This window comes from Salmo salar, chromosome ssa14 (assembly GCF_905237065.1).
Source record: "Salmo salar chromosome ssa14, Ssal_v3.1, whole genome shotgun sequence".
NCBI classification, from domain to species: domain Eukaryota; kingdom Metazoa; phylum Chordata; class Actinopteri; order Salmoniformes; family Salmonidae; genus Salmo; species Salmo salar.
The window spans coordinates 62,628,852-62,656,650 of record NC_059455.1 but is presented as its reverse complement, the minus strand read 5'-3'; the positions used below and the strand labels follow the sequence as shown (position 1 = coordinate 62,656,650).

The 27,799-nt window shown below is 44.1% G+C and overlaps 1 protein-coding gene across 12 annotated transcripts in view; it reads left to right on the top strand.

Moving 5' to 3' along the window:
* LOC106570016 (microtubule-actin cross-linking factor 1) overlaps positions 1 to 27,799 on the top strand; it is a 300,527-nt gene that overhangs the window by 87,374 nt on the left and 185,354 nt on the right. The window contains exon 1 of one of the 12 annotated variants that reach the window (XM_045693742.1): positions 18,006 to 18,507. The exons of 8 other annotated variants lie outside the window; for them this stretch is intronic. In XM_045693742.1, coding sequence (XP_045549698.1) covers positions 18,390 to 18,507 — 118 coding nt within the window. In that variant the 5' untranslated portion in view covers positions 18,006 to 18,389. Of the gene's footprint in view, positions 1 to 18,005; positions 18,508 to 26,482; positions 27,045 to 27,799 lie in introns of those variants that run through there. 3 more of the 12 variants (XM_045693747.1, XM_045693744.1, XM_045693749.1) reach the window with 3 other exon arrangements.

Below are 27,799 nucleotides of genomic sequence, written 5' to 3'. Positions count from 1 at the left end.
ACATACAGTATTTTATACAAGACTTCCACACTCTCTACTTGACACATGGGCATTATTCCCCTGTCCCCCAGTTGGATGGTCACTCATGGTGGTCCTTTCCCATCGCTCTGCATTTGCGTGACTGAGTGACTGCGACTACACTGAGCACACACAATACAATGCCCTCTGACTCTCTCACACACCATAACACAGGTCTGGGATGAGCACTAGCTAGTTCCCTAATAATGCAAACTAACTAGCAAATCCTCTGAATTCCATTCTCTGGGCCTGTATGGTCTTACTTTGAGACACACACACACACACACACACACACACACACACACACACACACACACACACACACACACACACACACACTTGGGTGGTAAACAATGCAGGTGACCTTTGCTCTCATGAAACAAACGTATAACTCAGTCCCAGGGTGGGAGTCACTGAACCCTGGCAATTGTCCATTTTGGCCACTCTATGCCTCCTAACAACAGGACTTGGACCAGTTTTCCCGCTAAACTCAATGGGCAAAATGATGACTAACTCAGGAAGAGCTGATCCTAAATCAACCGAAAGAGTGAACATTACCACGAGCGTCATTGTGCCATGGACACCCATCTCTCAGCAGGCATTGTAGTAGACGCCTCTGAGGCCCTGCTAGGCCAGGATAATTACAACTTTTTATGAGGTCAGGTCAAGTGCCTGACTAGAAAGGGCAGTGGCGTAATTGAAGAGTTACCATGGTGACAGGGAACAGCTGGGTTAAAACGAGCCTATGTTACTGTGGTTATCTCCAGTGTTACCCTGTATTTTTGTGTACTCTTCACATTCCTCTTTTTTTCTTTTATTCCCTTTTTTGTTGGTCTGGTCTTTTCCCAACCTCTCATCCTCTGACCTAAGTGTTTTCTCGCTCCCGCTTTTTTCTTCTCACGACCCTCAATTCTGTTTTTCTCCCTCTTTCACTCACACACCCCTTGTACCCTCTTAACCACCTCCTACCCTATGTAGTGTTCTCTGTCGGCTCGCGCTCTCTGTCGGCTCGCGCTCTCTGTCGGCTCGCGCTCGCGCGCTCTCTCTCTATTCTCCTCTCCGCTCATTAACCTGTGATTTAAGTAAGGGTTCTAAAGCCAAAGGGGTTTGGATAAGGGGCCGACAGCTCCCTCTGTTCTCACGAGGTTATAAATCTCTCTCTCTCTCTTTCGGTCTCCTCCCCCCATTCCCACCATCCATAGAGGCCTTCTCTGTGCCATCTCATGATGAAAACCATCCCCTCCTTCCTCTCCTCCCTCCCCCCTCATTTCTGTGCCCAGTGGCAGTGCTACTGCAGGAGGCAGCAGTGAGTTGGAGGTTCTGCTGCTGTGTGAGAACTGCTGAGGAAATGTACTGGGTCTGAGCCTGAGCTATACCATCGCCTGGGTGCCTCAGCTTCTCCTCTGACGCAGTCACCGGTGTCAGTGTCACACACACTATTTTGACACTGCACCATAGGAATGAATGGAGGAGTGTGAAAGAGTCAGGTCAACCGAGGGCAGCTTGGTTATATCCCAGGGTTGTTCAGTAGTCACAAAACAGTACCCTTCACCCCATTTCACCCTATCTGTAACTTGTTCAGTCAACACTTGTTTTCCTTTTACATTGCAAAATGTTTTAAACCGTGTTGCTGTGCCCTAATGAACACATTTAGCAGACTCTCTTATCCAGAGTGACTCTGTGCATTCATCTTAACATAGCTGGGTGAGACAACCACATCACAATCGTAGTGAGTACATTTTTCCTCAATGAAGAAGTTTTCAGAAAAGTCCGTGCCAGTGGACGACCCAGCAGGGTTTCCGTTAGGAAAATGTGGCGCCAGACATCGTCACCGGGAATATATTAATTTACCGGCCATTTGAGAAATTTACCGGACACACATAGTGTATATATACAAAAGTGAGCGCTTAAGTATTTTTATTTTATTTAACCTTTATTTAACTAGGCAAGTCAGTTAAGAACACATTCTTATTTACAATGACGGCCTACACCGGACAAACCCGGACGATGCTGGCCAATTGTGCGCCACCCTATGGGACTCCCAATCACGGCCGGTTGTAAGATCCATAGAGTGGCGCATAATTGGCCCAGCGTCGTCCGGGTTAGGCCGGTGTAGGCCGTCATTGTAAATAAGAATTTGTTCTTAACCTCTTACATCTAGATGTTCCGCTAGCGGAACACCTGCTCCAATATCCAATGATGGGCGTGGCGCGAAATACAAATTCCTCTAAAATCCGAAAACTTCCATTTTTCAAACATATGACTATTTTACAGCATTTTTAAAGACAAGACTCTCGTTAATCTAACCACAGTGTCCGATTTCAAAAAGGCTTTACAGCGAAAGCAAAACATTAGATTATGTCAGCAGAGTACCCAGCCAGAAATAATCAGACTACCCATTTTTCAAGCTCGCATATAATGTCACAAAAAACAAAACCACAGCTAAAAGCAGCACTAAACTTTGATGATCTTCATCAGATGACAACCCTAGGACATTATGTTATACAATGCATGCATGTTTTGTTCAATCAAGTTCATATTTATATCAAAAACCAGCTTTTTTACATTAGCATGTGACGTTCAGAACTAGCATACCCCCCGCAAACCTCCGGTGAATTTACTAAATTACTCACGATAAACGTTCACAAAAAACATAACAATTATTTTAAGAATTATAGATACAGAACTCCTCTATGCACTCGATATGTCCGATTTTAAAATAGCTTTTCGGTGAAAGCACATTTTACAATATTCTCAGTAGATAGCCCGGCATCACAGGGCTAGCTATTTAGACACCCACCAAGTTTAGCACTCACCAATATCAGATTTACTATTAGAAAAGTTTGATTACCTTTCCTGTTCTTCGTCAGAATGCACTCCCAGGACTTCTACTTCAATAACAAATGTTGGTTTGGTCCAAAATAATCCATCGTTATATCCAAATAGCGGCGTTTTGTCCGTGCGTTCTAGACACTATCCGAATGGTAAATAAGGGTAGCGTGCATGGCGCATTTCGTGACAAAAGATTTCTAAATATTTCATTACCGTACTTCGAAGCATGTCAACCGCTGTTTAAAATCAATTTTTATGCCATTTTTCTCGTAAAAAAGCGATAATATTCCGACCGGGAATCTGTGTTTCGGCAAGTAGAGGGAAAAACAGAAAGACGGGGGCGGCCAGTGCACGAGCCTAAGCCCTTTGTCCTCTGATAGACCACTTAGCAAAAGCGCTCGTGTGTTTCAGCCAGGGCTTTGAATTACGTCATTCAGCTTTTTCCCGGGCTCTGAGCGCCCATGGCAGCCGTAGGAAGTGTCACGTAACAGCAGAGATCCTTTGTAATGGATAGAGATGAAAAAGAAGGGCAAGAAATGGTCAGATAGGGTACTTCCTGTACAGAATCTTCTCACGTTTTGGCCTGCCAAATGAGTTCTGTTATACTCACAGACACCATTCAAACAGTTTTAGAAACGTTGGAGTGTTTTCTATCCAAAGCTAATAATTATATGCATATTCTAGTTTCTGGGCAGGACTAATAATCAGATTAAATCGGGTACGTTTTTTATCCAGCCGTGAAAATACTGCCCCCTAGCCATAACAGGTTAACTGACTTGCCTAGTTAAATAAAGGCTAAATAAAATACAAAAATAATGAAGACCTCAGTGACATTGAACGTGGCACCGTCAATGGATGCCACCTTTCCAACAAGTTAGTTGGTCTAAGCTGCCCTGGTCAACTGCAAGTGCTGTTATTGTGAAGTGGAAACGTCTAGGAGCACGGCTCAGCCGCGAAGTGGTAGGCCACACAAAGGGAACGGTGGGAAACCAAACTGAAAGGAACAGTTAAGTTGAGAGCTAGTTTTCTGAAGAAAGCTGCTTAATGGTCTAGTAACCAGATCGTAACCATCCAACCTGACAGCTTGAGAGGATCTGCAGAGGACAATGGGAGTAACTCCCCAAATACAGGTGTGCCAAGCTTGTAGCGTCATACCCAAGAACACTCAACGCTGTAATCGCTACCAAAGTTGCTTCAACAAAGTACTGAGTAAAGGGTCTGAATTCCTGACATTTTAATTCTAGTAAAAAAAATCCCTGTCTTAGGTCAGTTAGATCACCACTTCATTTTAAGAATGTGAAATGTCAGAATAATAGCAGAGAATGATTTATTTCAGCTTTTATTTCTTTCATCACATTCCCAGTGGGTCAGAAGTTTACATGCACTCAATTAGTAATTGGTAGCATTGCCTTTAAATTGTTGAACTTGGGTCAAACATTTTGGGTAGCCTTCTGCAAGCTTCCCATAATAAGTTGGATGAATTTTGGCCCATTCCTCCTGACAGAGCTGGTGTAGCTGAGTCAGGTTTGTAGGCCTCCTTGCTCGCACATGCTTTTTCAGTTCTGCCCACAAATGTCCTATAGGATTGAGGTCAGGGCTTTGTGATGGCCACTCCAATACCTTGACTTTGTTCTCCTTAAACCATTTTGCCACATCTTGGAAGTATGCTTGGGTCATTTACCATTTGGAAGACCCATTTGTGACCAAGCTTTAACTTCCTGACTGATGTCTTGAGATGTCGCTTCAATATATCCACATAATTTTCCTACCTCATGATGCCATCTATTTTGTGAAGTGCACCAGTCCCTCCTGCAGCAAAGCACCCACATAACATGATGCTGCCACCCCCGTGCTTCACGGTTGGTAAGGTGTTCTTTGGCTTGCAAGCCACCACCCTTTTTCCTCCAAAGATAACGATGGTCATTTTGGCCAAACAGTTCTATTTTTGTTTCATCACACCAGAGGACATTTCTCCAAAAAGTACGATCTTTGTCCCCATGTGCAGTTGCAAACCGTAGTCTGGCTTTTATATGGTGTTTTTGGAGCAATGGCTTCTTCCTTGCTGTGCGGCCTTTCAGGTTTTGTTGATATAGGACTCATTTTACTGTGGATATAGATACTTTTGTACCGGTTTCCTCCAGCATCTTTACGAGGTCGTTTGCTGTTCTGGGATTGATTTGCACTTTTCACACCAAAGCATGTTCATCTCTAGGCGACAGAACGCGTCTCCTTCCTGAGCGGTATGTCCGCTGCGTGGTCCCATGATGTTTATACTTGCGTACTATTGTTTGTAGAGATGAACGTGGTACCTTCAGGTGTTTGTAAATTGCTCCCAAGGATGAACCAGACTTGTGGAGGTCTACAATTTTTTTCTGAGGTATTGGCTGATTTCTTTTGATTTTCCCATGATGTCAATTAGCCTATCAGAAGCTTCTAAAGCCATGACACAATTTTCTGTAATTTTCCAAGCTGTTTAAAGGCACAGTTAACTTAGTGTATGTAAACTTCTGACCCACTGGAATTGTGATACAGTGAATTTTATAAGTGAAGTAATCTGTCTGTAAACAATTGTTGGAAAAATGACTTGTGTCATGCACAAAGTAGATGTCCTAACCGACTTGCCAAAACTATAGTTTGTTAACAAGAAATTTGTGGAGTGGTTGAAACACTTAGGTTGAAGTCATTAAAACTCATTCATGTAAACTTCCGACTTCAACTGTATGTAAATGTAATATTTCCATTTTTTTATTTGTAATAAATTAGCTGAAAAAAAATGTGCTTTGTCATTATGGTGTATTGTGTGTAGGTTGATGAGAAAAAAAAAAAGTTAATCAATTTTAGAACAAGGCTGTAATGTAACAAAATGTGTAGAAAGTCAAGGGTTCTGATTTACTTTCTGAATGCACTGTATGACCATGATGAAAATCAGAGTTATACATTTAGAAAGAGGGGGGGATCTAAAGATGCAACAACTAGGATTTGTTGCTAATATGATTAGGATTGTGTATTTGGCTTCTGAAAGTTAATATGAAAACCAATAGGACAGGAGATAAATGGCATGAGGAAGTATTTTATAGGCGTGGCAAAAGGCATAGCTGATAATTGAGTTATGGCTGTTGGTGGAAAAACATCTAAAATATGTGTGAAGATGATTTGTTTTGAGTATAGACCTATCTCTCGCCAGAATTTATGGCTCAGCTCTCCAGAATCCACTCAGTCTCCCGCCAATTCTTGCATATTCATTGTTTCATGTGAATTGTTTTCCATTTTTGTTTATTTTAATCAATTCTCCATTACGTATGTCACCAGTAGTCAATGTAAAGTTAATCCCCGTCATTTGGTGACATTAATTTATGTTAATGCATTGTATTACTAATTAGGCCTACAGTCATTTACCGTTGTCATTCTTGGAGTTCACAACCTGCTATACTTGTGAAAAATAGGTTTTGGTTTATTTCATCATTTGCGAGTTGTCTCTGTGTGAAAGAGCAAAATATAATCTGATGATCCCACATATCCAGTGGAAATGTTATAAAATACCTTTTCCCTTGCCCAAAAACAGCTGCCTGTCCCGAGCTCGCTGGCGCTGGGACCTCTGACGTCCCAGAATAGGCTAGTTGATACAATGATCCGAGCTCGCTGGCGCTGGGACCTCTGACGTCCCAGAATAGGCTAGCTGATACAATGATCCGAGTTCGCTAGAGACGGCTTTGGGCGGGGTCAAGTTGATTGATTTGATACAATGTTGCACTTCACTAGCAGCAGCTAATGTCAAGACTGATAGAAAGTGAGGCAGACAGGCAGAGTAGAGAGATGAATGTGGTTGAAAGAACTGGAATTTATCAGTAGGCTATATTTTGAACAGTTTTTATTTGTCTCCTTTATGTATTTTTACTGTAGTTGACAATGGCAGTTGTAGGCCAGCGACTGCATTGGCAATATGAGTTCCATTCCGTTTAGGCTGATTAGCCATCAATGATCAGTGTATCAATGTGTTCATATGACAGAGACTGGTGCTCTGGTATTACATTTGAAAAGAAAATCTAAATTAAGACTTTATTATTAACCGCCTGAGAATGAGTTTGAGAAACAAAAGTTGTTGAAGTTGTTGAAATGAAACTGTTCCACAAAGAAATGCACATATAAAAATCTAAACTGGCATGCAGATCGGTACTGGTAGGATCAATGATATGCTTCCCCCAAACTTGAAACTCACACGCTGCCTATGAATTTCCCCCACCTTTCTATGGTTGGATTTTTAAGCAAGGTAACACGTGTCTCATAATATGAAGTATAAGATTCCGGTTTCAAACCATTCAGTATGTTTTCATAATGTGTACTGCCTCCAGCTCACATAGTAAAGTGGTGGGTGACGCACCGTCGCCGTCGTTCTTTTTCTTCCGGTCAATTTGGCCGGCAACTATTTTATTAACAGAAAACCCTGCGACCCAGGTAAAGTTGGCCTGTCTTGTCTATGTTTATACACTGGGGTGCAATGGCAGAGTCTCTCCACTGGCACCAGCCCAGGTACTTTTGACCTGTTTGGACAGGCAGTGTCAGGCATGTAGGTGCACTGGTGAGATCTCTCCTATTTAGACACGGTCCTGCCAGTCAGATAAGCCCCTGTTTATGGCACTTTACACACTCTGTTATGACTTGGCTTCCTCTGAGGTCTCCATCTGGTTGACAGGCAGCAGGGCAATAGACCTGGTCCTGTTCATCAGGCACCAAACGGACCAGAAAAGACAAACTGGGAGAGGGACAACCTGGGCTTGTCCAATGAGAAGTAACCATTTTCAGTTGCAATGTTTTTTTTTTTGGAAAACGTTGGTGCCTTAATGAACATGACCCGGGTATTCCTGCTGGCTTGTCTAATGAGAAGTACCCGTTTTCATTTTCAGTTGCAATGTTTTTTTTTAAACGTTGGTGCCTTAATGAACATGACCCGGGTATTCCTGCTGGCTTGACCTCCAGGTGAGGCCTATTATTTGATGAGTTTGTTCCCCTGGCTGAGCTAAGCACCACTGGAGAGCTGCCTGCCTGGAGAGCACTGTGGAACTAGAAGGGTGCTTCCTGTAAACAAGACCGCTTTCTCTACCTTTCTGCCCTCGCCAACAAATGTGTTTGTCACTCACTTCCTCTCTCTCTCTGTCTCAGTTCTTGCCCGAGGAGTATTGATGTGTGTGACTGGAATGTAGCCTCTGACTGTTGTGCCTCGTACAGTAAATGTCAGATGGCTAATCTCATTCTGTATCCTAGTGACTCAATGGGTGTTCCTCACGCCAGTCTCACCACTGGTTTATCATCACTCACTTCAAAGCGATGTTCTCTCTCGCTCTCCTCGTGCCCTTTCCTCCTTTATCTTCGCCTCCATTTCCTCTCCTCTATCGTGCCTAATTTTCACTCACATGGTGGCTCTGTCTGTCAACATAGGTCAAGAAATCAATTTATTCAGGGGCTGAATTTCAGTTAACTTCCTGAGTTTGTACAAGTAAACTCTCGTTTTACATGATCAATGAATAGGAGCGCGTTCTCCGAGGTCTAATACTTTTCTGAAATTCATTTTGACATGAGCTGGAATCGGTATCAAAGCCTTGGTCATACCGTAGCCTCCACCACCTAACCAGGTTGCCGTTAGTCACAATCACAGATCTAGGGTCATATTACCCTAACCTTAACCAGTAGGGCCTCAAACCTTAACTGACCATGGGTCAGGATTACTAGGGGCAGCTTACCTCTGATCTACTCCGTCTATTCATGTCAGTCTCCATAGGGTACCACTCTCAGGCCAATCCTGACTCCTGTGTGTGTTGTAATTACACTCTATCGGCAGCCCATATCTCCTGCTGTAATCTCTTTAATGGCACCGTAGGGCCTGCTCTGTCTCACTGGAGGGAGAGAGAGAGCCTTTTATTACCCCTGTCAAAACACGCTCCCTCATCCCACTCTGCTCATCACTTGCAGGGTTGGTTTGTAAATGCCTCCCTGTTGCTTTGATTGCGTGCCATGGATGTTGCAAACACTATTCTCATTGCCGTAGTGTGTTCGGCAAACTCTCTTTTGAAATAAAAAGTTCCAAGGCCACTCAAGTAATGATGCGAACGACCATGTTATTGTCATGGAGGGTTTGTTGCCGACATGGCAGGCAATTTTCTGAACTGTAGGCTACAGTATCTCTCTGTGCCTTCATTAGCTCTGTGTGTGTGATTTAACAATGCTCTAATGATGCAGACTTCTCACTCTGTCTGTGATTACTTCTGCCTGGATGACCCAGGGATTTTAACCTCTCCCAGTCTGAAAACAAGTGTACTGTATTAGCTGGAGGGAGAGTGTGTGTTCGGCTCCTGACTCCATCACGATCGCTCTCTGTGTGTCTGCTGTTATAGTGTTTGACTCGTAGACCTGTATGTTTACTCAGTAAAGCCATGGATTGGCTTCAGGTTAGCTCTTTATCCCTTTTATAATTGATCCTGTTGCAGTTTGTGTTGTGCAGCTCATATTGGTTACGGTTCACTAGAAGAGGGAGAACAGAGACGAGCAAAAAAGGACTAACTGCTCTATGTGTTTGTCACTGTGGGTCTAGGCCTGTATACACTTTTGTAAATGGAACCATGTTGCCCCCTAACTGTAGAATGTGGTATAACAGGGGCCTCGTGTCCTGGTTGAACCTGGAGAGAAATTGAGGCTGTTAGCTTTCTGCAAATTAGCCCTAGTTCCCTCCAGTGTCTAAAGCATCCTGCATTCTCCTATGCCGCAGGCTAAACATTTACAATGCACTGTACTACCATGTAACTAAACTCAGATAAATTGTTGCAATTTTGGAGAGCAGTGGTATTCAACTGAACTCTTTAACCCCTGTTGTATCAAACTCTCTGCCCCCCTTCCTCAGATCCTGTTCTCCCACTTTTTTAGATTTTTCTAAACTTGCAAGCTGGCGTATTGAATAGAACAGTGTGGAGCTGGGGAAGACCCTGGCTGGCACAGTTTCCTCTTCAGGAAGTGTTTGTGTGCTCATGGCAGCAATGAAGGTGTCGAGTGATCACCGGGCCACTGCGGCACTGCAGGGGCGCCCAGCGATGAGGGGTCAGGGCCACACAGCTGGTGACTGGACTGGACACTACTACAATATAATGTATTCCAAGAAGTAGGAAAGGGGACACCTAGTCAGTTGCTCAGCTGAATGCATTCAATCTAAATGTGTCTTGTGTATTTAACCCAACCGTCTGAATCAGAGGTGCGTGGGGGCTGCCTTAATCCACATCTACACCCAGGGAGCGGTTGTTGTTGGGGGTTAAACCGGCAGATTTTTCTACCTCGCCGGCTCTGGGATTTGAACCAGCGACCTTCCGGGAGGTGGACCAACGGAATGGAACATGACCAATGTGTCCCTGTAGTACATATAGTACCATATATCTTAGGTTTGCCTGTGTGTGTCTATTCTGTTGCTATTAGCCTACTGTATTTGATGACTTGTATTTCAGGGGTTATCTTGATCCACATCTATGGCACAAGGGAAAAAGCAGAGGATGAAACTAGGAGAAGATAGAGGGATGCCAGCAGAGAGGATGGGTGTGGTGAGAAGAGAATGAACCGTGGAATGGAAGCGCGAAAGACGGACGAACAGAGGGACAGGGAAAGAGTGACTTTGGTTTAGTTTTTTGCTTCTGACAAGACATGCCAAAGCCAGTTGAGTCATGGCCCTGTTGTTGCTGTCTGTCTTGCTCCCTCTCATTCACCTCTTCCTCATGCTGCTGTCATTCTCATGTTTCCCATGCGCTATTTTAAGATGAAAAAGAAGTATGGGGAAAAAATGGACTATGGGGAAATCTCTCCAAACCTCATGGTTTTAACAGATCATATGTATTGTAATTGCTTTTTGCAGCAGCGCTTAATGTAATGTGTGAACACAGTGTTCATGCGAGCACAGTCTGTCCCCACTCCCCATGTGCTTCTGTGTGGGCGAGGGGCATGTTTCAGTTAATGGTGTTTATTTGTTTTTATTTGACCTTTACTTAACTAGGCAAGGTGTGTGAGGTCTTGTATGTCAGGGTGACCTTGTTGGCGGACTCCCTATCCTATTTTATTTAATTTTACCTTTATTTAACCAGGTAGGCTAGTTGAGAACAAGTTCTCATTTGCAACTGCGATCTGGCCAAGATAAAGGATAGCAATTCGACACATACGACAACAGAGTTACACATGGAATAAACAAAACATACAGTCAATAATACAGTAGAACAAAAGAAAACAAAAAGTCTATATACTGTGAGAGCAAATGAGGTAAGTTAAGGCAATAAATAGGCCATGGTGGTGAAGTAAATCCAATATAGCAATTAAACACTGCAATGGTAGATGTGCAGAAGATGAATGTGCAAGTAGAGATACTGGGGTGCAAAGGAGCAAGATAAATAACTACAGTATGGGGATGAGGTAGGTAGATAGATTGGCTGTTTACAGATTGGCTGTGTACAGGTGCAGTGATCTGTGAGCTGCTCTGACAGCTGATGCTTAAAGTTAGTGAGGGAGATATTAGTCTCCAGCTTCAGAGATTTTTGCAGTTCGTTCCAGTCATTGGCAGCAGAGAACTGGAAGGAAAGGCGGCCAAAGGAGGAATTGGCTTTGGGGGTGACCAGTGAGATATACCTGCTGGAGCGCATGGTACGAGTGGGTGCTGCTATGGTGACCATTGAGCTGAGATAAAGCGGGGCTTTACCTAGCATAGACTTGTAGACAACCTGTAGCCAGTGGGTTTGGCGACGAGTATGAAGCGAGGGCCAACCAACGAGAGCGTACAGGTCGCAATGGTGGGTAGTGTATGGGGCTTTGGTGACAAAACGGATGGCACTGTGATAGACTGCATCCAGTTTGTTGTAGAGTGTTGGCGGCTATTTTATAGATGACATCACCGAAGTCGAGGATCGGTAGGATGGTCAGTTTTACGAGGGTGTGTTTGGCAGCATGAGTGAGGGATGCTTTGTTGCAATATAGGAAGCCGATTCTAGATTTAATTTTGGATTGGAGATGCTTAATGTGAGTCTGGAAGGAGAGTTTACAGTCTAACCAGACACCCAGGTATTTGTAGTTGTCCACGTATTCTAAGTCAGAGCCGTCCAGAGTAATGACGCAGGTGCGGGCAGTGATCGATTGAATAGCATGCATTTAGTTTTACCTGCGTTTAAGAGCAGTTGGAGGCCACGGAAGGAGAGTTGCATGGCATTGAAGCTCGTCTGGAGGTTAGTTAACACAGTGTCCAAAGAGGGGCCAGAAGTATACAGAATGGTGTCGTCTGTGTAGAGGTGGATCAGAGAATCACCAGCAGCAAGAGCAACATCATTGATGTATACAGAGAAGAGAGTCGGCCCGAGAATTGAACCCTGTGGCACACCCATAGAGACTGCCAGAGGTCCGGACAACAGGCCCTCCGATTTGACACACTGAACTCTATCAGAGAAGTAGTTGGTAAACCAGGCGAGGCAATCATTTGAGAAACCAAGGCTGTCGAGTCTGCCAATAAGAATGTGGGGATTGACAGAGTCGAAAGCCTTGGCCAGGTCAATGAATACGGCTGCACAGTAATGTCTCTTATCGATGGCGGTTATGATGTCGTTTGGGACCTTGAGCGTGGCTGAGGTGCACCCATGACCAGCTCTGAAACCAGATTGCAAAGCGGAGAAGGTACAGTGGGATTCGAAATGGTTGGTAATCTGTTTGTTAACTTGGCTTTCGAAGACCTTAGAAAGACAGGGTAGGGTTAATATAGGTCTGTAGCAGTTTGGGTCTAGAGTGTCACCCCCTTTTGAAGAGGGGGATGACCGCGGCAGCTTTCCAATCTTTGGGAATCTCAGACGATACAAAAGAGAGGGTGAACAGGCTAATAATAGGGGTTGCAACAATTTTGGCAGATAATTCTAGAAAGAGAAGGTCCGGATTGTCTAGCCCGGCTGATTTGTATGGGTCCAGATTTTGCAGCTCTTTCAGAACATCAGCTATCTGGATTTGGGTGAAGGAGAAATGGTGGGGGCTTTGGCGGGTTGCTGTGGAGGGTGCCTGGCAGTTGACTGGGGTAGGGGTAGCCAGGTGGAAAGCATGGCCAGCCGTAGAGAAATGCTTATTGAAATTCTCAATTATAGTGGATTTATCGGTGGTAAGTGTTTCCTAGCCTCAGAGCAGTGAGCAGCTGGGAGGAGGTGCTCTTATTCTCCATGGACTTTACAGTGTCCCAGAACTTTTTTGAGTTAGTACTACAGGATGCAAATTTCTGTTTGAAAAAGCTAGCCTTAGCTTTTCTAACTGCCTGTGTATATTTATTCCTAACTTCCCTGAAAAGTTGCATATCACGGGGGCTATTCGATGCTAATGCAAAACGCCACAGGATGTTTTGTGCTGGTCAAGGGCAGACATGTCTGGAGTGAACCAAGGACTATATCTATTCCTAGTTCTACATTTTTTGAGTGGGGCATGTTTATTTAAGATGGTGAGGAAGGCACTTTTAAAGAATAGCCAGGCATCTACTGATGGGATGAGGTCAATGTCATTCCAGGATACCCTGGCATGGTTGATTAGAAAGGCCTGCTCGCAGAAGTGTTTTAGGGAGCGTTTGACAGTGATGAGGGGTGGTCGTTTGGTCGCAGACCCATTACGGATGCAGGCAATGAGGCAGCGATCGCTGAGATCTTGATTGAAAACAGCAGAGGTGTATTTGAAGGGCGAGTTAGTTAGGATGATATCTATAAGGGTGCCCGTGTTTACAGATTTGGCGTTGTACCTGATAGGTTCATTGATAATTTGTGTGAGATTGAGGGCATCAAGCTTAGATTGTAGGATGGCCGGGGTGTTAAGCATGTCCCAGTTTAGGTCACCTAGTAGCACGAGCTCAGAAGATGGATGGGGGGCAATCAATTCACATATGGTATCGAGGGCACAGCTGGGGGCAGAGGGAGGTCTATAGCAAGCGGCAACAGTGAGAGACTTGTTTCTGGAAAGGTGAATTTTTAGAAGTAGAAGCTTGAATTGTTTGGGTACAGACTTGGATAGCCTGCATAGTTCTGTGTTACTATCTTTGCAGTAGATTGCAACATCGGCCCCTTTGGCAGTTCTATAGGATGCTGTGGACTTGGAGGGTAGATTGGGGGGGGGGGGGGGAATAAAAGAATGGAAAGGAAGACCATAGCCATGTTCGAATACCCATACTAACATACTACATAATTAATGAGTATATACTACATACTATATACTATTAGTTAATTTTAGCATACTGTAAATGACAGTATGCTTTCAGTTGAGCGTACGAGCTCTTCCCCTGTCTACCGGAAGTCGATGTTGCTGTGCAAACTCTTACTAGCTAGTTAGCGTAATAAATGACTATTTAGACGTTTTACAACTTTCGGGTGTGTTCTTAAATTCAATATGGAGTGCCAGAGTGCGCTCATAAATTCAGAGCGTTGTCAGTTTGTCCGTTTGTAAATTCAGAGCATTTCGCTCTGAGATCGTCCAAGCTCGGCCCGAGGAGTAGGGTTGATTTGAGCGTTCTGCCCCTACAATGGCAGTCAAGCACCCAAGCTAACGTTGGCTAGCTTGCTAGCTACTTCCAGACACAAATGAGAGCACTGACCATTATACTCGCCCTAGCAGAGCTGGTTAGGCTGTTTTCATGTTATCCAGACCGTTGGAGACTAACTGTGCTGCTGGCAACAATTTAATTACGCTTTTTCCCCCGACGTTTACTGACCAGCCATTTTTAACGGGTGTTGAGTGCTTGTAAATTCGTTATTCTGCACTCTGGTACACTCAGACGAGTGCTCTGAAATTGGAGTAGATAGCCAGAGCGAATTTACGAAAGCACCTGAATGTCCATTGAGAATGCACAAGGACTACACAATTTAGCTAAGCTATGACGGGAATAATCAAGTCCATAAACGTTGGGTAGTTAGTTACCCTACAGTTAATATACCGGCAAATTTGATGTAGATGTAGCCAACTAACGTTAGGTAGCTAGCTAACAACATACCGGTACATACTGCTGTAGTGATATGCTATGTGTTTCGTAAGGACAGCGTAGCTAACAAATTGTCAGCCAATATAAGGTGCAAGGTAACTTATTTGAAAAGTCATGACTTTATTACATTGCTCAACATTTTCTTAACATTTTTCATAATTAGTTTGTATCCGCTCTCGTTGTACTTCAGCTGCATATTTTCCGCCATTTTCTTCCAATCTGGAAACAATGTGAAGCCACGTACATTTCCTTAAGAATTGCATTATGGGCCCTAAAGTACGGAAGAAGTGTCCTCTGCGTGTATACTTCATATTTTGGTGAATTTAGTACGACATCCGGGAACTGTTGGCATACTAACTATATTCATACTATGACCAATAAGCATACTATATACTCAATTCACCTCACAAATAGTACTGTTAGTGCAGTTAGTATGAGTAGTTGAACACAGCTATTGATTTGAAGAAATAAAATCTGGACTGTTAATGTTGGAATTGGAAGTGTGAACAGCAGGGACCGTCATGACACTGGTCAGTGGTCACAATGAACGATGTGTGTGGGAGGGGGGGATTATGTTTTCTGCATGAAATGGGTCACTCACAACCCAACACAAACAGCCATTAGAGCACAGAGCCTTACACTAACAACCTAGTGTCTCTCTTTCTCTCTGACCCATCTCCATCTCCTTCTCTCTATCAACATCATCTGTCTCTTCCCCATCTTTCTATTTCCTCCCGCCCTGTCTCTCTTTCCATCTCTCCATCTGTGTCTCTCTCTCTCTCTCTCTCTGTGCCAAGCCCGTACAGTAATCTGACATCTCCACGCCTTCCTTGTCCAATGAGTCACCCAATTCATTGGTCGTGTGTGTGTGTGTGTGTGTGTGTGTGTGTGTGTGTGTGTGTGTGTGTGTGTGTGTGTGTGTGTGTGTGTGTGTGTGTGTGTGTGTGTGTGTTATGTAGCCACACACACACAGCATTAAACATTTCCTTTTCCGGTGGAGGGGCTTTGAAACAGACCCTGTTTGAGGCCCTGACTTCATGGCATCCAGTGTTTGGCACGCACTGCTCCACTCATTCACTCAATGTGCATCCGCCTGTCGAGAGTGTGTGTGTGTGTACGTTTGGCATGCGCTTCTGACCTCCTGCATATTATAATTTCTGTTCATGTGTTGATTATTTTGTTTGATATTTCAGCAAGGTCAGGGACACTTAGTTCTCGCAGACTCATCAACTTGGCTGTCGAACTATTCACTTAGATTATCTGGCAGTGTAAACAGTTGATAATGGATACGGTCTTACTCTTACAGACAATCAAGTCCAGAGAGGTTAGCTGAGGTAATGGCATCACACACATCAGTCTTCTACGCGTGTTTACATTGCTCCCGTATGTGTGTACCTTTTGGCTTTTCACACACACACACACAAAAACAAATTACACACGGCTAGAAAAGGCAGATGTCAAAGTTAGTTGGTGTTGTGTATTGATATTCTAGTTTTGTCCCTTCAGGGCACCTGTAATCCCCCCTTGCTTACCTACGTTGAAATGCTTGGAATGTTCTTCCTGTGAAACGCATTAAACAATGCCCACGTTAATTTCTACTCCCGCCTCATGTCCTGTCCTTATATTAGTTGTATAAGTAATACAGTGTTCTATACAACAGTTGGGTTTGCACAGATTTGTTTATTTCGATTGTCTTTCGTCGGCTCTATAAATGAAAATTCTGACGTTCTGAGAGTTCTGAATCAATATCGCTGGGGTTATTAGTGCTGAAGTTCAGATCAGTGCATGTCTGATTGCGGTGTAGCTCCACCGTTTAGTAAACTATTGTAAGATGTAGTATGAAGCATATTTTTGAGTGTGTTTTGTGTGGCTATTCAACTAGTTTGACAGATGTTGTGTAACTGTTTGTTTGCAATCGCACGCATCGGCCTCTTCTGTCCCACAGTGGTGGTTTCACACGCTTGACCTCAGATTTGTGGCTGTTACTAAAACATTGACACGTTACCTTATTAGGTCTTTCTCTATTTGTCTCTCTCTGTATTACAGTTTTCGTCTTAGGGTTTTGGTTTTGAAGCACAGTGGCGGTTAGCATTTAGATATGGTGTTTCTCGGATTCTGATGTGATTGGCTCTAGGCAGAGAGAGGACGGTGGGTAATTAAACACGGGAAGTTCCCAGAGCAGACTGGCGTGTGACAGTCATAGTGGAAACCACAAGCTGAACAACTGGGTATCAAGATGTATCTCCAAAATACTGGTGACTGATGTTCTGCCCACTTTTACTCTATATAGGTCTTATCACAGTGTGTTACACAATTCATCTTCATGTGATTCTAAATGGGATTTTAGGACCTTTTTTTCTGTTTCTATATTTTGCTCGATCTTATTTTGGACAGCAATTCGGTTAGAGGTTGTTGCCTCTAACATTAGTGTTGGCATGCAGGAGAACATTTACAAATGCAATACATGCACATACATAGTGTACATGACACACACACACACAAACGGTTCTCTGTGAAGCGTGAGTAACTCGAGGACCCCCTGCCATTCTATCTATTCTACCCCCTGTCCCCCTGCCATGCTGACTCACTGAGACAGTATGTCTCACATATCGTGACTTCATGAACACACACACACACACACACACACACACACACACACACACACACACACACACACACACACACACACACACACACACGTACAGCATAGTTACCCTTGTAGTTAGCAACCCTCATGTTGTGATCTCTCACACTCTTTTAAACCGCAATTTCACACACACACACACTCTCTCACACGCACATGTGGTCAGCCCACCCACAGCCTCTGAACATCAAGTGCACCTGCACTTCCATTCAAAGATAGCCGTTAATACATTTCGGTACGAGTGACATTGGCTCTCCCATAGCAACGGAGATAAACACTCAGAGATGGCAGCATGCTCTCACGCAAATGCCACCCCGACACGCGACCTGAATCACTCTGACACACGCAGACAGGAAAGACTATCTCCCATGTGGTTTCCTCCCTAGCGAGCGATGGAACCCCAACGGTTTCATCGCTTTTAATCTGTCTACTAACTTTTTTTGTTATACTGTGTGGTCGGAGCAACGGCTTAAAGCCGGGCGCTTGTTTCAGGGGAAAGGAATTCAGTGTACGAGTGTCAGAGCGCGAGAGAGGGGCTAACGAAAAAGAGAGGGTTGAGGAAAAGAGGGCGGGAGCTCCAATGGAGAGAAGATCTTGGCAAAGATTATTAGTCTCTCAGCATTGAGGCTTCGTGTTCAGGAGGAAAAGTTGGAGAAAAAAGGTTATCTAACAGCCGACTATTATCCACAGCAAAAAAAGAGAACAGGAAGGAGAGAAACGAGACGATGCTTCTAACTAACAGGCTGAGGCAGTAACTTCAAAACTCTTGGCAGTAGCTTGTTGCTGACGGACTGCCCGTCTTAGGACAGACCTGGGATTGGTACTGGAAGTGGTCACTGTCGTTTTAACTCTTTGAAGAACAAACTGACTTTGGGTCAGTTAGCACATAAGTGGTTAGCAATGGACCTGCTCATGGACCCGGCGGTCATCACGCCCATCTTGGTGGTGGCTGCTCACTTCTTCACTGCGGCCGTGGTGTGGTTATACCGTCGACGGCGTACCCCTCGTTTTATACCAGGTATATACTCCTTAAAGCACATAGGACTGGGGGGGAAGAGAGGGGAGAGAGAGAGAGATATGCTCCTCATCTCCTTCTGTCCATGCTGCTTCTTTATCCTCCTCCTCAGATAAGGAGAGGGAGGGTGTTCGGAGTGACACTCCTGGCTTCCCACTTCCTCTTTAGACTTCTCCCTTTTTGGTGTCTCTTGTTAGCATGTCTTGTGTTAGCATGATAGCTTGTTCACTGCTGTGTTGCTGGTTGGAATTGGAAGGAGTGGATGATCAGCATTTAGTCAATGTTTTGGGGGTTTTAATGTAGATGACAGTATGTCGCCTCTTCCTGTTAGATTTCAGTTTGAGAAACGGGTTACTTTTCAGAGAGCAAATAAATGTTTAATCTGCTAGCTAGTCTGAATTTAGTTGTGTATTCTCTTTTAAACTGAGACAGTGTTTGTCTGATTGGATCTCTACCGGTGTGAGTCATTCTGGCACAGTTCTCCTTATTTGGCCTTTTCACAGCGTAGTTGCTACCTGTCATGTGCCATTGATTCAAATCAATTTCATTGGAGTTGACGTTCTCGTTTGTCGCGGACTTTATGAGTTGGCCAGTTAAGTCTCTTACGGCTATTTTTAAGTCAGCTTTTTGTAATATCTGTAACCTAATGCAGTGAACAGAAAGTAACTTTGGTGACAAGCAACTCAGTCCAGTCATGTGGCTGATTTTATGCTGAGCTGAGGGTAAACACCATGACATATGTTGTTGTACCGTTGCAGTCCTGTAAGAGGCATACATCCTTTAATGTAAAGCCTATTACAAGATATAGAATACATCACATTTGGTCTGTGTCCAACAATCTATAATCCCAATGATAAGTGACTTTGATAGTGGCTAATGCTAGAATAGGCCACTTAATAAACCAATTAGGCACATTTGGGCAGTCTTGATACAACATTTTGAACAGAAATGCAATGGTTCATTGGATCAGTCTAAAACTTTGCACATACACTGCTGCCATCTAGTGGCCAAAATCTAAATTGCAGCTGGGCTGGAATTATACATGATGGCCTTTGTCTTGTATTTCAAAGATGATGGTACAAAAAAAATACAAAAACTGTTGGATTTTTTTCTTTGTATTATCTTTTACCAGATCTAATTTTTATATTCTCCTACATTGCTTTCACATTTCCACAAACTTCAAAGTGTTTCCTTTCAAATGGTATCAAGAATATACATATCCTTGCTTCAGGCCCTGAGCTACAGGCAGTTAGATTTGGGTATGTCATTTTAGGCGAAAATGGAAAAAAACAGGTTCGATCCCAAAGAGGTTTTAATCATTAGCCATAAAGGACCACAGTGGCCACTGGTAAGGACGTTCTGCTAATTGCTTGGAAGATTTAATTGATATCCTTCAGTCACAGGAGTATAATATCTAGCGTGACATGACTGTCTGGGTTGATAGGAGGAACGGAGAGGTATAGCCCACCTCTGTGTTCTACATGGATGCCTTGGAAAGAGTGACCTTTTCCTACTGCCACTTCCTATTTATACAGGAACCTACTATCTATCTAAAGGGACTGGATAGGAAAGCTGTGCTGTGTGCCATTTCTTGGGGCTATGTATGGGTGGTACTGTGTGTGCATGTGATGCAGGCTTGTGTGTTTAGGCTTGCTAAAGTGCGGTACAGACTGATACAGAGCTGTGTGTTTGACGCTGGAGCACTGGCTTTATTTTTAGCTGCAGCAGCAAGCAAGACGTGGCACAGTGATGGGCAGGGTGGGGAGCTGTGTGTTTGTGCGCTTGCGTGAGTGTGTATTGTGTGTGTATAGGGGCTATTCCATGTAAAAGGACCCATGCGCACCAATATGTGAAGCTCATACTGTAGGAGCATGTCAAATGAAAGCGAAGAGTGTTTTTGGGGGGGAAATGAAGGCATATGTTTAAATCATTTCCCATCATAAATATTAGATATCTGGATAAACAGATGGAAAAGGGGTCTTGCAAAACCAGAAAAAGTCTTAAGGTATCAGAAATGCATTAAAACACAATAATGTTGACGTATAGAACCCTGCCAACTAATATCATCACATATTTAATTTTGGAGAAATATTTTACCTTGTGTAAGTTTAAGAAACATTGCCTTGTAATTCTGAAACACTAAAATGACCCAAGAATTTAATCCGGACATATTGAGAATTTTGTGTGAAAATGTACCAAATTCTGTGAAAAATGTATGTATAAAAAATACACTTTCCCAAAAACTAGACATCTTAGTCCTCAGAATGATAGTTTATTTTTGCAGATCCATCACGGTTTTGTAACTCAATTTGCTACAGACATTTTAAAACTGGTTTCATGAGAATCACCCAGCCATAATTATGCGTTTCTGTGTTGTACAGATATGGGACCCATTATGTAAATCCGTTACCGTAATTCTGTTACCGGGTGTAAATCCACTTCACTTACTGTAGTTCAATAACCTAAAGATAAATAATTATTTTTTATTTTTTTAAAATACATTTTAACTTAAGGTGCCATGTCGTAGCTGACAGCCCATTCTTTCTGCAGACATGTTTGAATCTTAATTCGGCGCAGGTATTTAAGAGTTTTTGGAAAATGTGGTCGAATAAAAATGTTATTCCGTTACCAGAGTTTGCATCTGCACAGTTCTTCCACTAAATTAATTTGGTACATTTTTCAGTGGAAATTATTAAAAGTAGTCCTTGTGCATAGAGTTGTATGGTTAAACTTTGAAATCAATGGGTTTTGTTTGACATACATTTTAAAGTGAAAAAACTGAGTCAAAGCATAATTCCGTTACCTTTTGATTTGCCAAAAGCCTACATTTGTATGTGGTTACATGAAAGACTGCTTAGCCTATGTGGTTCACTGCAGTTTTATCAACCATGACGGTGTAGGCTACACACCTTCCCTATCCTGTCAAAGCATATATGCACTGTGAGGACCTTGGCATTGAATAGAGATGACATCACATCAATTCTGAGTTACAATGCGTGTGTGATGGTGTCCCTCAGAACCTATGTGTGCCAGACCTCACTAAGACCACAATCAAGCCATTCTCGCCATTTGAAGTACTAATTGGCCTGTAGTACTTCCCTCTCCTTAAAACTGACGAAGGATCAGATCTCCCTACAAGGCCCAGGCTAACCCATTATGAGCTAAAAGTATAATCTGGCCAGTTTGTGAAGGGCAATAAATGATCACACGCCACCATTGTTAGGTCATCCCTAATGGACATTTAGTCTTAAGTACTGTCTTAGTGTTCCCACCACTCCTGTTTGAGTCTTACTTACCCCGTTGGTCAACGGCCAGAGCATGGGAGATTTGTTTTATGACAGACGTTCTAAGTTAAAGGTCCACTCACCAAAACACACTGGCCTATGTGATCAAACGTACTTTGCACAGGGACTGTTCAGCCTTCAAATGTACCTGCCAGCTAGATTTCTGAGTATCGTGTCTCTTTCAAAAAGCAAAATGTCCTTCCAGTACCTCAAAAATATCTCTCTCTCTCATATATATATATATATACTGCTCCAAAAAAATTAAGGGAACACTAAAATAACACATCCTAGATCTGAATGAATGAAATAATCTTATTAAATACTTTTTTCTTTACATAGTTGAATGTGCTGACAACAAAATCACACAAAAATAATCAATGGAAATCCAATTTATCAACCCATGGAGGTCTGGATTTGGAGTCACACTCAAAATTAAAGTGGAAAACCACACTACAGGCTGATCCAACTTTGATGTAATGTCCTTAAAACAAGTCAAAATGAGGCTCAGTAGTGTGTGTGGCCTCCACGTGCCTGTATGACCTCCCTACAACGCCTGGGCATGCTCCTGATGAGGTGGCTCCTGGACAGTCTGTGGTGCAACGTGGCGTTGGTGGATGGAGCGAGACATGATGTCCCAGATGTGCTCAATTGGATTCAGGTCTGGGGAACGGGCGGGCCAGTCCATAGCATCAATGCCTTCCTCTTGCAGGAACTGCTGACACACTCCAGCCACATGAGGTCTAGCATTGTCTTGCATTAGGAGGAACCCAGGGCCAACCGCACCAGCATATGGTCTCACAAGGGGTCTGAGGATCTCATCTCGGTACCTAATGGCAGTCAGGCTACCTCTGGCGAGCACATGGAGGGCTGTGCGGCCCCCCAAAGAAATGCCACCCCACACCATGACTGACCCACCGCCAAACCGGTCATGCTGAAGGATGTTGCAGGCAGCAGAACGTTCTCCACGGCGTCTCCAGACTCTGTCACGTCTATCACATGTGCTCAGTGTGAACCTGCTTTCATCTGTGAAGAGCACAGGGCACCAGTGGCGAATTTGCCAATCTTGGTGTTCTCTGGCAAATGCCAAACGTCCTGCACGGTGTTGGGCTGTAAGCACAACCCCCACCTGTGGACGTCGGGCCCTCATACCACCCTCATGGAGTCTGTTTCTGACCGTTTGAGCAGACACATGCACATTTGTGGCCTGCTGGAGGTCATTTTGCAGGGCTCTGGCAGTGCTCCTCCTGCTCCTCCTTGCACAAAGGCGGAGGTAGCGGTCCTGCTGCTGGGTTGTTGCCCTCCTACGGCCTCCTCCACGTCTCCTGATGTACTGGCCTGTCTCCTGGTAGCGCCTCCATGCTCTGGACACTACGCTGACAGACACAGCAAACCTTCTTGCCACAGCTCGCATTGATGTGCCATCCTGGATGAGCTGCACTACCTGAGCCACTTGTGTGGGTTGTAGACTCCGTCTCATGCTACCACTAGAGTGAAAGCACCGCCAGCATTCAAAAGTGACCAAAACATCAGCCAGGAAGCATAGGAACTGAGAAGTGGTCTGTGGTCCCCACCTGCAGAACCACTCCTTTATTGGGGGTGTCTTGCTAATTGCCTATAATTTCCACCTGTTGTCTATTCCATTTGCACAACAGCATGTGAAATTTATTGTCAATCAGTGTTGCTTCCTAAGTGGACAGTTTGATTTCACAGAAGTGTGATTGACTTGGAGTTACATTGTGTTGTTTAAGTGTTCCCTTTATTTTGTTTGAGCAGTATATATATATATATATATATATATATATATATATATATATATATATTATTACCTCCTACCGTGAAAAAGGGCATTGACAAGGACATTGTTTTAGTTAAAAGAACACACCTGTGTATGTTTTGACTGATCGACAGCAGATATAACCGTCCTTACGAACCCAAACAACCTACAACCTACAACATAACCTTATAACCCCAAACAACCTGCGTCCCTATAGTGCAGGTTATCCCGTACGTAGATACACAGCATCTCCTGCTAAATAAGGTTTACACTGCCCAATATCAGAGTCCTCATAAGTCACAAGGAGCCCCAATTCAATATATGCTAATCTGATGACTGCTCCTCCAGAGAGGGCTGCCAGGGGGGCCCTGGTAATTGGGGAGGGATATCAGCACTTTCTTTCGAAACCTGTTACCCGATGCAGGAGGGGTTTGGATATCTGTGAATATTGCAGCTGGATATTTTGGGGAATATCGCTTCAAATGTTGGTCTGGTTGATTTAGATTTGCTATAAGAGTTAATGTACTGTTTATTTGGATTATACGTTCACAGCAAAGAGGATGTAGGGGGAAAGATGGGAGATGTACCAGTCTCTGAGTGCCACTGCTGACGGAGAAGGAGCGTGATGAACTCTGACATTTGACGACGGAGAAAGTGAAATGAAAGCAGAGGGATCACACTCTGAAATGTGGAGAAAGAAGATTTGACAACAGGAGGAGATGACTTGGTGGAGCGGGGACTTTCTCTGTTTAATTGAACGAGACTGAGGAGAGAAGCGACAGAAGAGGAGAGATTAGATGTGATAACAAGAGAGGGAGGGAGCGAGGGATAAGCATACTGCGTGGTATTACGAGCGTAAGCTCTGTCTGGTATTTATAGTTTGGAGGGCCGGGGGAGAAATAGAGCGAACGAACAACGCTCTCACTCTGAAAACGGAGGAGAGAGTCCTCTTGAAAACAAGGATGGAGTGAGCAGAGGGAAAGGCAAAGGACAAGAAAGAACGAGAGATGAGGATTGGATATGTGGAGAGAGTAAAGAGGTCACTATAGGAGGAGAAAAACACGGTTACTTGAGTGACTCATCATCGACGAGAGGAGTGTGTGTGCGTTTGTGTGTGTGGACTCTTCCGGCGGAGCGCGCTGTCATTGTGTGTCACGAGTGTGTGTGTGTGTGCGTGCGTCACTGCTTTTGTTGGGGCCGTCTAGGCGTTGTTGTGAGCCAGTTCTTTTGTATGCTAAACTATAGGTTTTACCTGGACTTAGTATTTCCATAAGAAACTACAGATTTAAAACCGGCGTCTGGCCAGAGCAGCCATTGCTGTGACGTCACCCTTGACGACCAGACTCCCAGTGATAATGTCAATGTTCTAGTCACATGTTCACATGCCGTCACGCTGTTCTACGAAGCCAGGTTGTTGCAGCTGTTTTCGCTGACTCTCCGTTTCAGTTCTACTATTGATATTGTTCCAGTTTTAAATTGAAACATGACCATTATTCTAGGGGCTGGCGTTGTGAAAGGTTTTGAGACGCTCTATGCAATATCGACTCATTTTTAAGGGATGTAGGAATAGGCTAGCTGAAAAGGCTGTTGTATCAAGGGAATGCTTAGTCATAGGAAAGGGGGCTACATTTTGACATTTCAGTCATTTAGCAGACGCTCTTATCCAGAGCGACTTAGTGCATTCATCTTTGATAGCTAGGCGGGACACCCACATCACAGGCATAGAAAGTCAATTTTTCCTCAAAGTAGCCATCAGTAGGATTACAATGAAGGATGAGTCAACGCTGGGGGTTTAGATTGCCGAGACTAAAGTGTGTGTTTGTCCCGTTCTGTGATGGTTCGTGGGTGTGTATGGTGTCGGGGGACGGTGTCTCCCAGCTCAAGACGCATCTTGTTCACTTGTAGCTAGCTGGTGTTGTGCCAGTCTGCGTAGAACCAGACTGGAGAGGAGTCAATAAATCTGATCTGGACTTTTCTCCAGTAGACCTCTTCATACACGCTACAGCCCTGACCCAAAGCATATTTGTATCATTTTCTCACTGACCAAGGCAGCTACTCAGATTATTATGATTATCTGAAGTAGCTGGTCTCTGTCTCTCTGTCTCATCAGATGACATCACAAGCTCAGCAGATCATTTTGTGATCAGACGAGAGGTCTTAAACACACACACAAAACACTCATTGGCTCAGAACGGACAGCCAGGGGGTTTCTTCTGGGATTGTGGCAGATTTGTGTTCCCAGGCCTAGAAAGAGGAAAGAAAAAGATTGTATTGATGTTGGTTACAGTCTAGGGCTAGCAGTGTCTGGTTTCTGTTAGAGAGAGCAGTGTGTGTATTCACATGGCAACAGACTGGAATCTAAACACTGGGGTCTGCCGCTTGCTTGATTGCTTGAGTGGATGACATCATCATAAAGGGACACTTCAGCACATTCTCTTTTTGACTTCCTTATTATTTACCTCAACCAGAGTTTGATAAACAATCTCTCTCTACAACTCCTTCCTTCCTTTGCTCTGGAAGACTGAAGAAGGAAAAACCCTCTCATTTCCAACTGTGACCGGCAGACAGTTTCCTCAACATGCTGTTGCCCCGTCTTGACAGCGTACACGTCTTAACCAGAGGACTGCAGCCTTAAGATACTTTTAAAGAGAGCGGGAGGGAGAAGCTGAGAGAGAGAACCGCAGCTCTGAACCTGCTTTGTCTGCAGAGCCACTGCTCAACAGCTGCACTTTAGAGCACAAGGTGTCTGTCCTGCACCAGGAGTAGAGTGAACGAAAGACCGTGCCTCAGACCAGTGTGGTAGCAGGGGACAGGAGTGACCGAGGGAGTGCGAGACAACAAGAGTGGAAGAACCAGAGGGAGGGGTTGGAGGGGCGGTCCTTATTTTGCCGGAGGGGAGGGGCAGTCTGGGACTTTGACACACACGTGTGACTGCTCCGGCGAGAGAGCTGGCCAGGGGTTTTGAAATGGCAGCGACTGCAAGACTGGCGGAAAGAGAGTGGGTACAAGGGAGCGACAGGCAGAAAGAGGCAACCCAGAAATAAGTCCCTCTTTTTGCCTGCGATGCGGGGAGACTAGTCCTTGCAATAAGTGTGTTTGGGAGAATCAAATTCATTGGAATACTCTTGTTTTGACATTGTGGAAACTGGAATAGCAATTTGTGTACTTTGCCTCTCCCTGGTGTGCTACCTGACTTGGAATAAGACACGCGGACTTCCTCTGAGAGAGACTACTCTTGTTCTGGGATTGCGGAATAGTGACTTGTTTACATTGCCTCTCTTTGGTGTGCTACTTCACTTTGGAATCACATGGGGACTTGCACTGGGAGAGAAATGAGGAAGTAGTTTTAGAAGCCAGGTGAAGGAAAGAGGAAGGAAGGAAAGAAAAACAGAAGGATAGAACGGTAAAAAGAAGGATGTGGCGGGACTACCATAACGAGTCCAGCCTCAATGCCCACCTGCACTCTATCATGTGCTGTGCAGGTCAGTGTGTGTGTGTGTGTGTGTGTGTGTGTGTGTGTAAGAGACAGTATGTGTAGTGTATGCAGGTGCTGCGCACTGTAGAGTAGCTAAGTGTTATTTACATAGGCTCAATAAAACGTTTGTCTGCGTGTAGGCTGTCACCGTGTGTGTCCTGTGTTTGTACATTGAATAAAACCAATATAAACGCAACATGCAACAGTTTCAAAGATTTTAGTGAGTTACAGTTCATATAAAAGGAATCCGTCAATTGAAATAAATTCATTAGGCCTTAATCTATGGATTTCACATGACTGAGGAATACAGATATGCATCTGTTGGTCACAGATACCTTACAAAAATAGGTAGGGGTGTGGATCAGAAACCAGTCAATATCTGGTGACCACCTTATGCCTCACCCAGCGTGTCACATCTCCTTCACATCGAGTTGATCAGGTTGTGTGATTGTGGCCTGTGAAATGTTGTCCCACTCTTCAGTGGCTGTGCGAAGTTGCTGGATATTGGCGGGAACTGGAACACGCTGTCGATCCAGAGCATCCCACACATGCTCAATTGGTAGTATGTCTGAGCACGCAGGCCATGGAAGAACTGGGACGTTTTCAGCTTCCAGGGATTGTGTACAGATCCTTGCAACATGGGGCCATACATTATCATGCTGAAACATGAGATGATGGCAGCTGATGAATGGCACAACAATGGGCCTCAGGATCTCATCTCTGTGCATTCAAATTGCTATTGTTTTTTGTCCGTAGCTTATG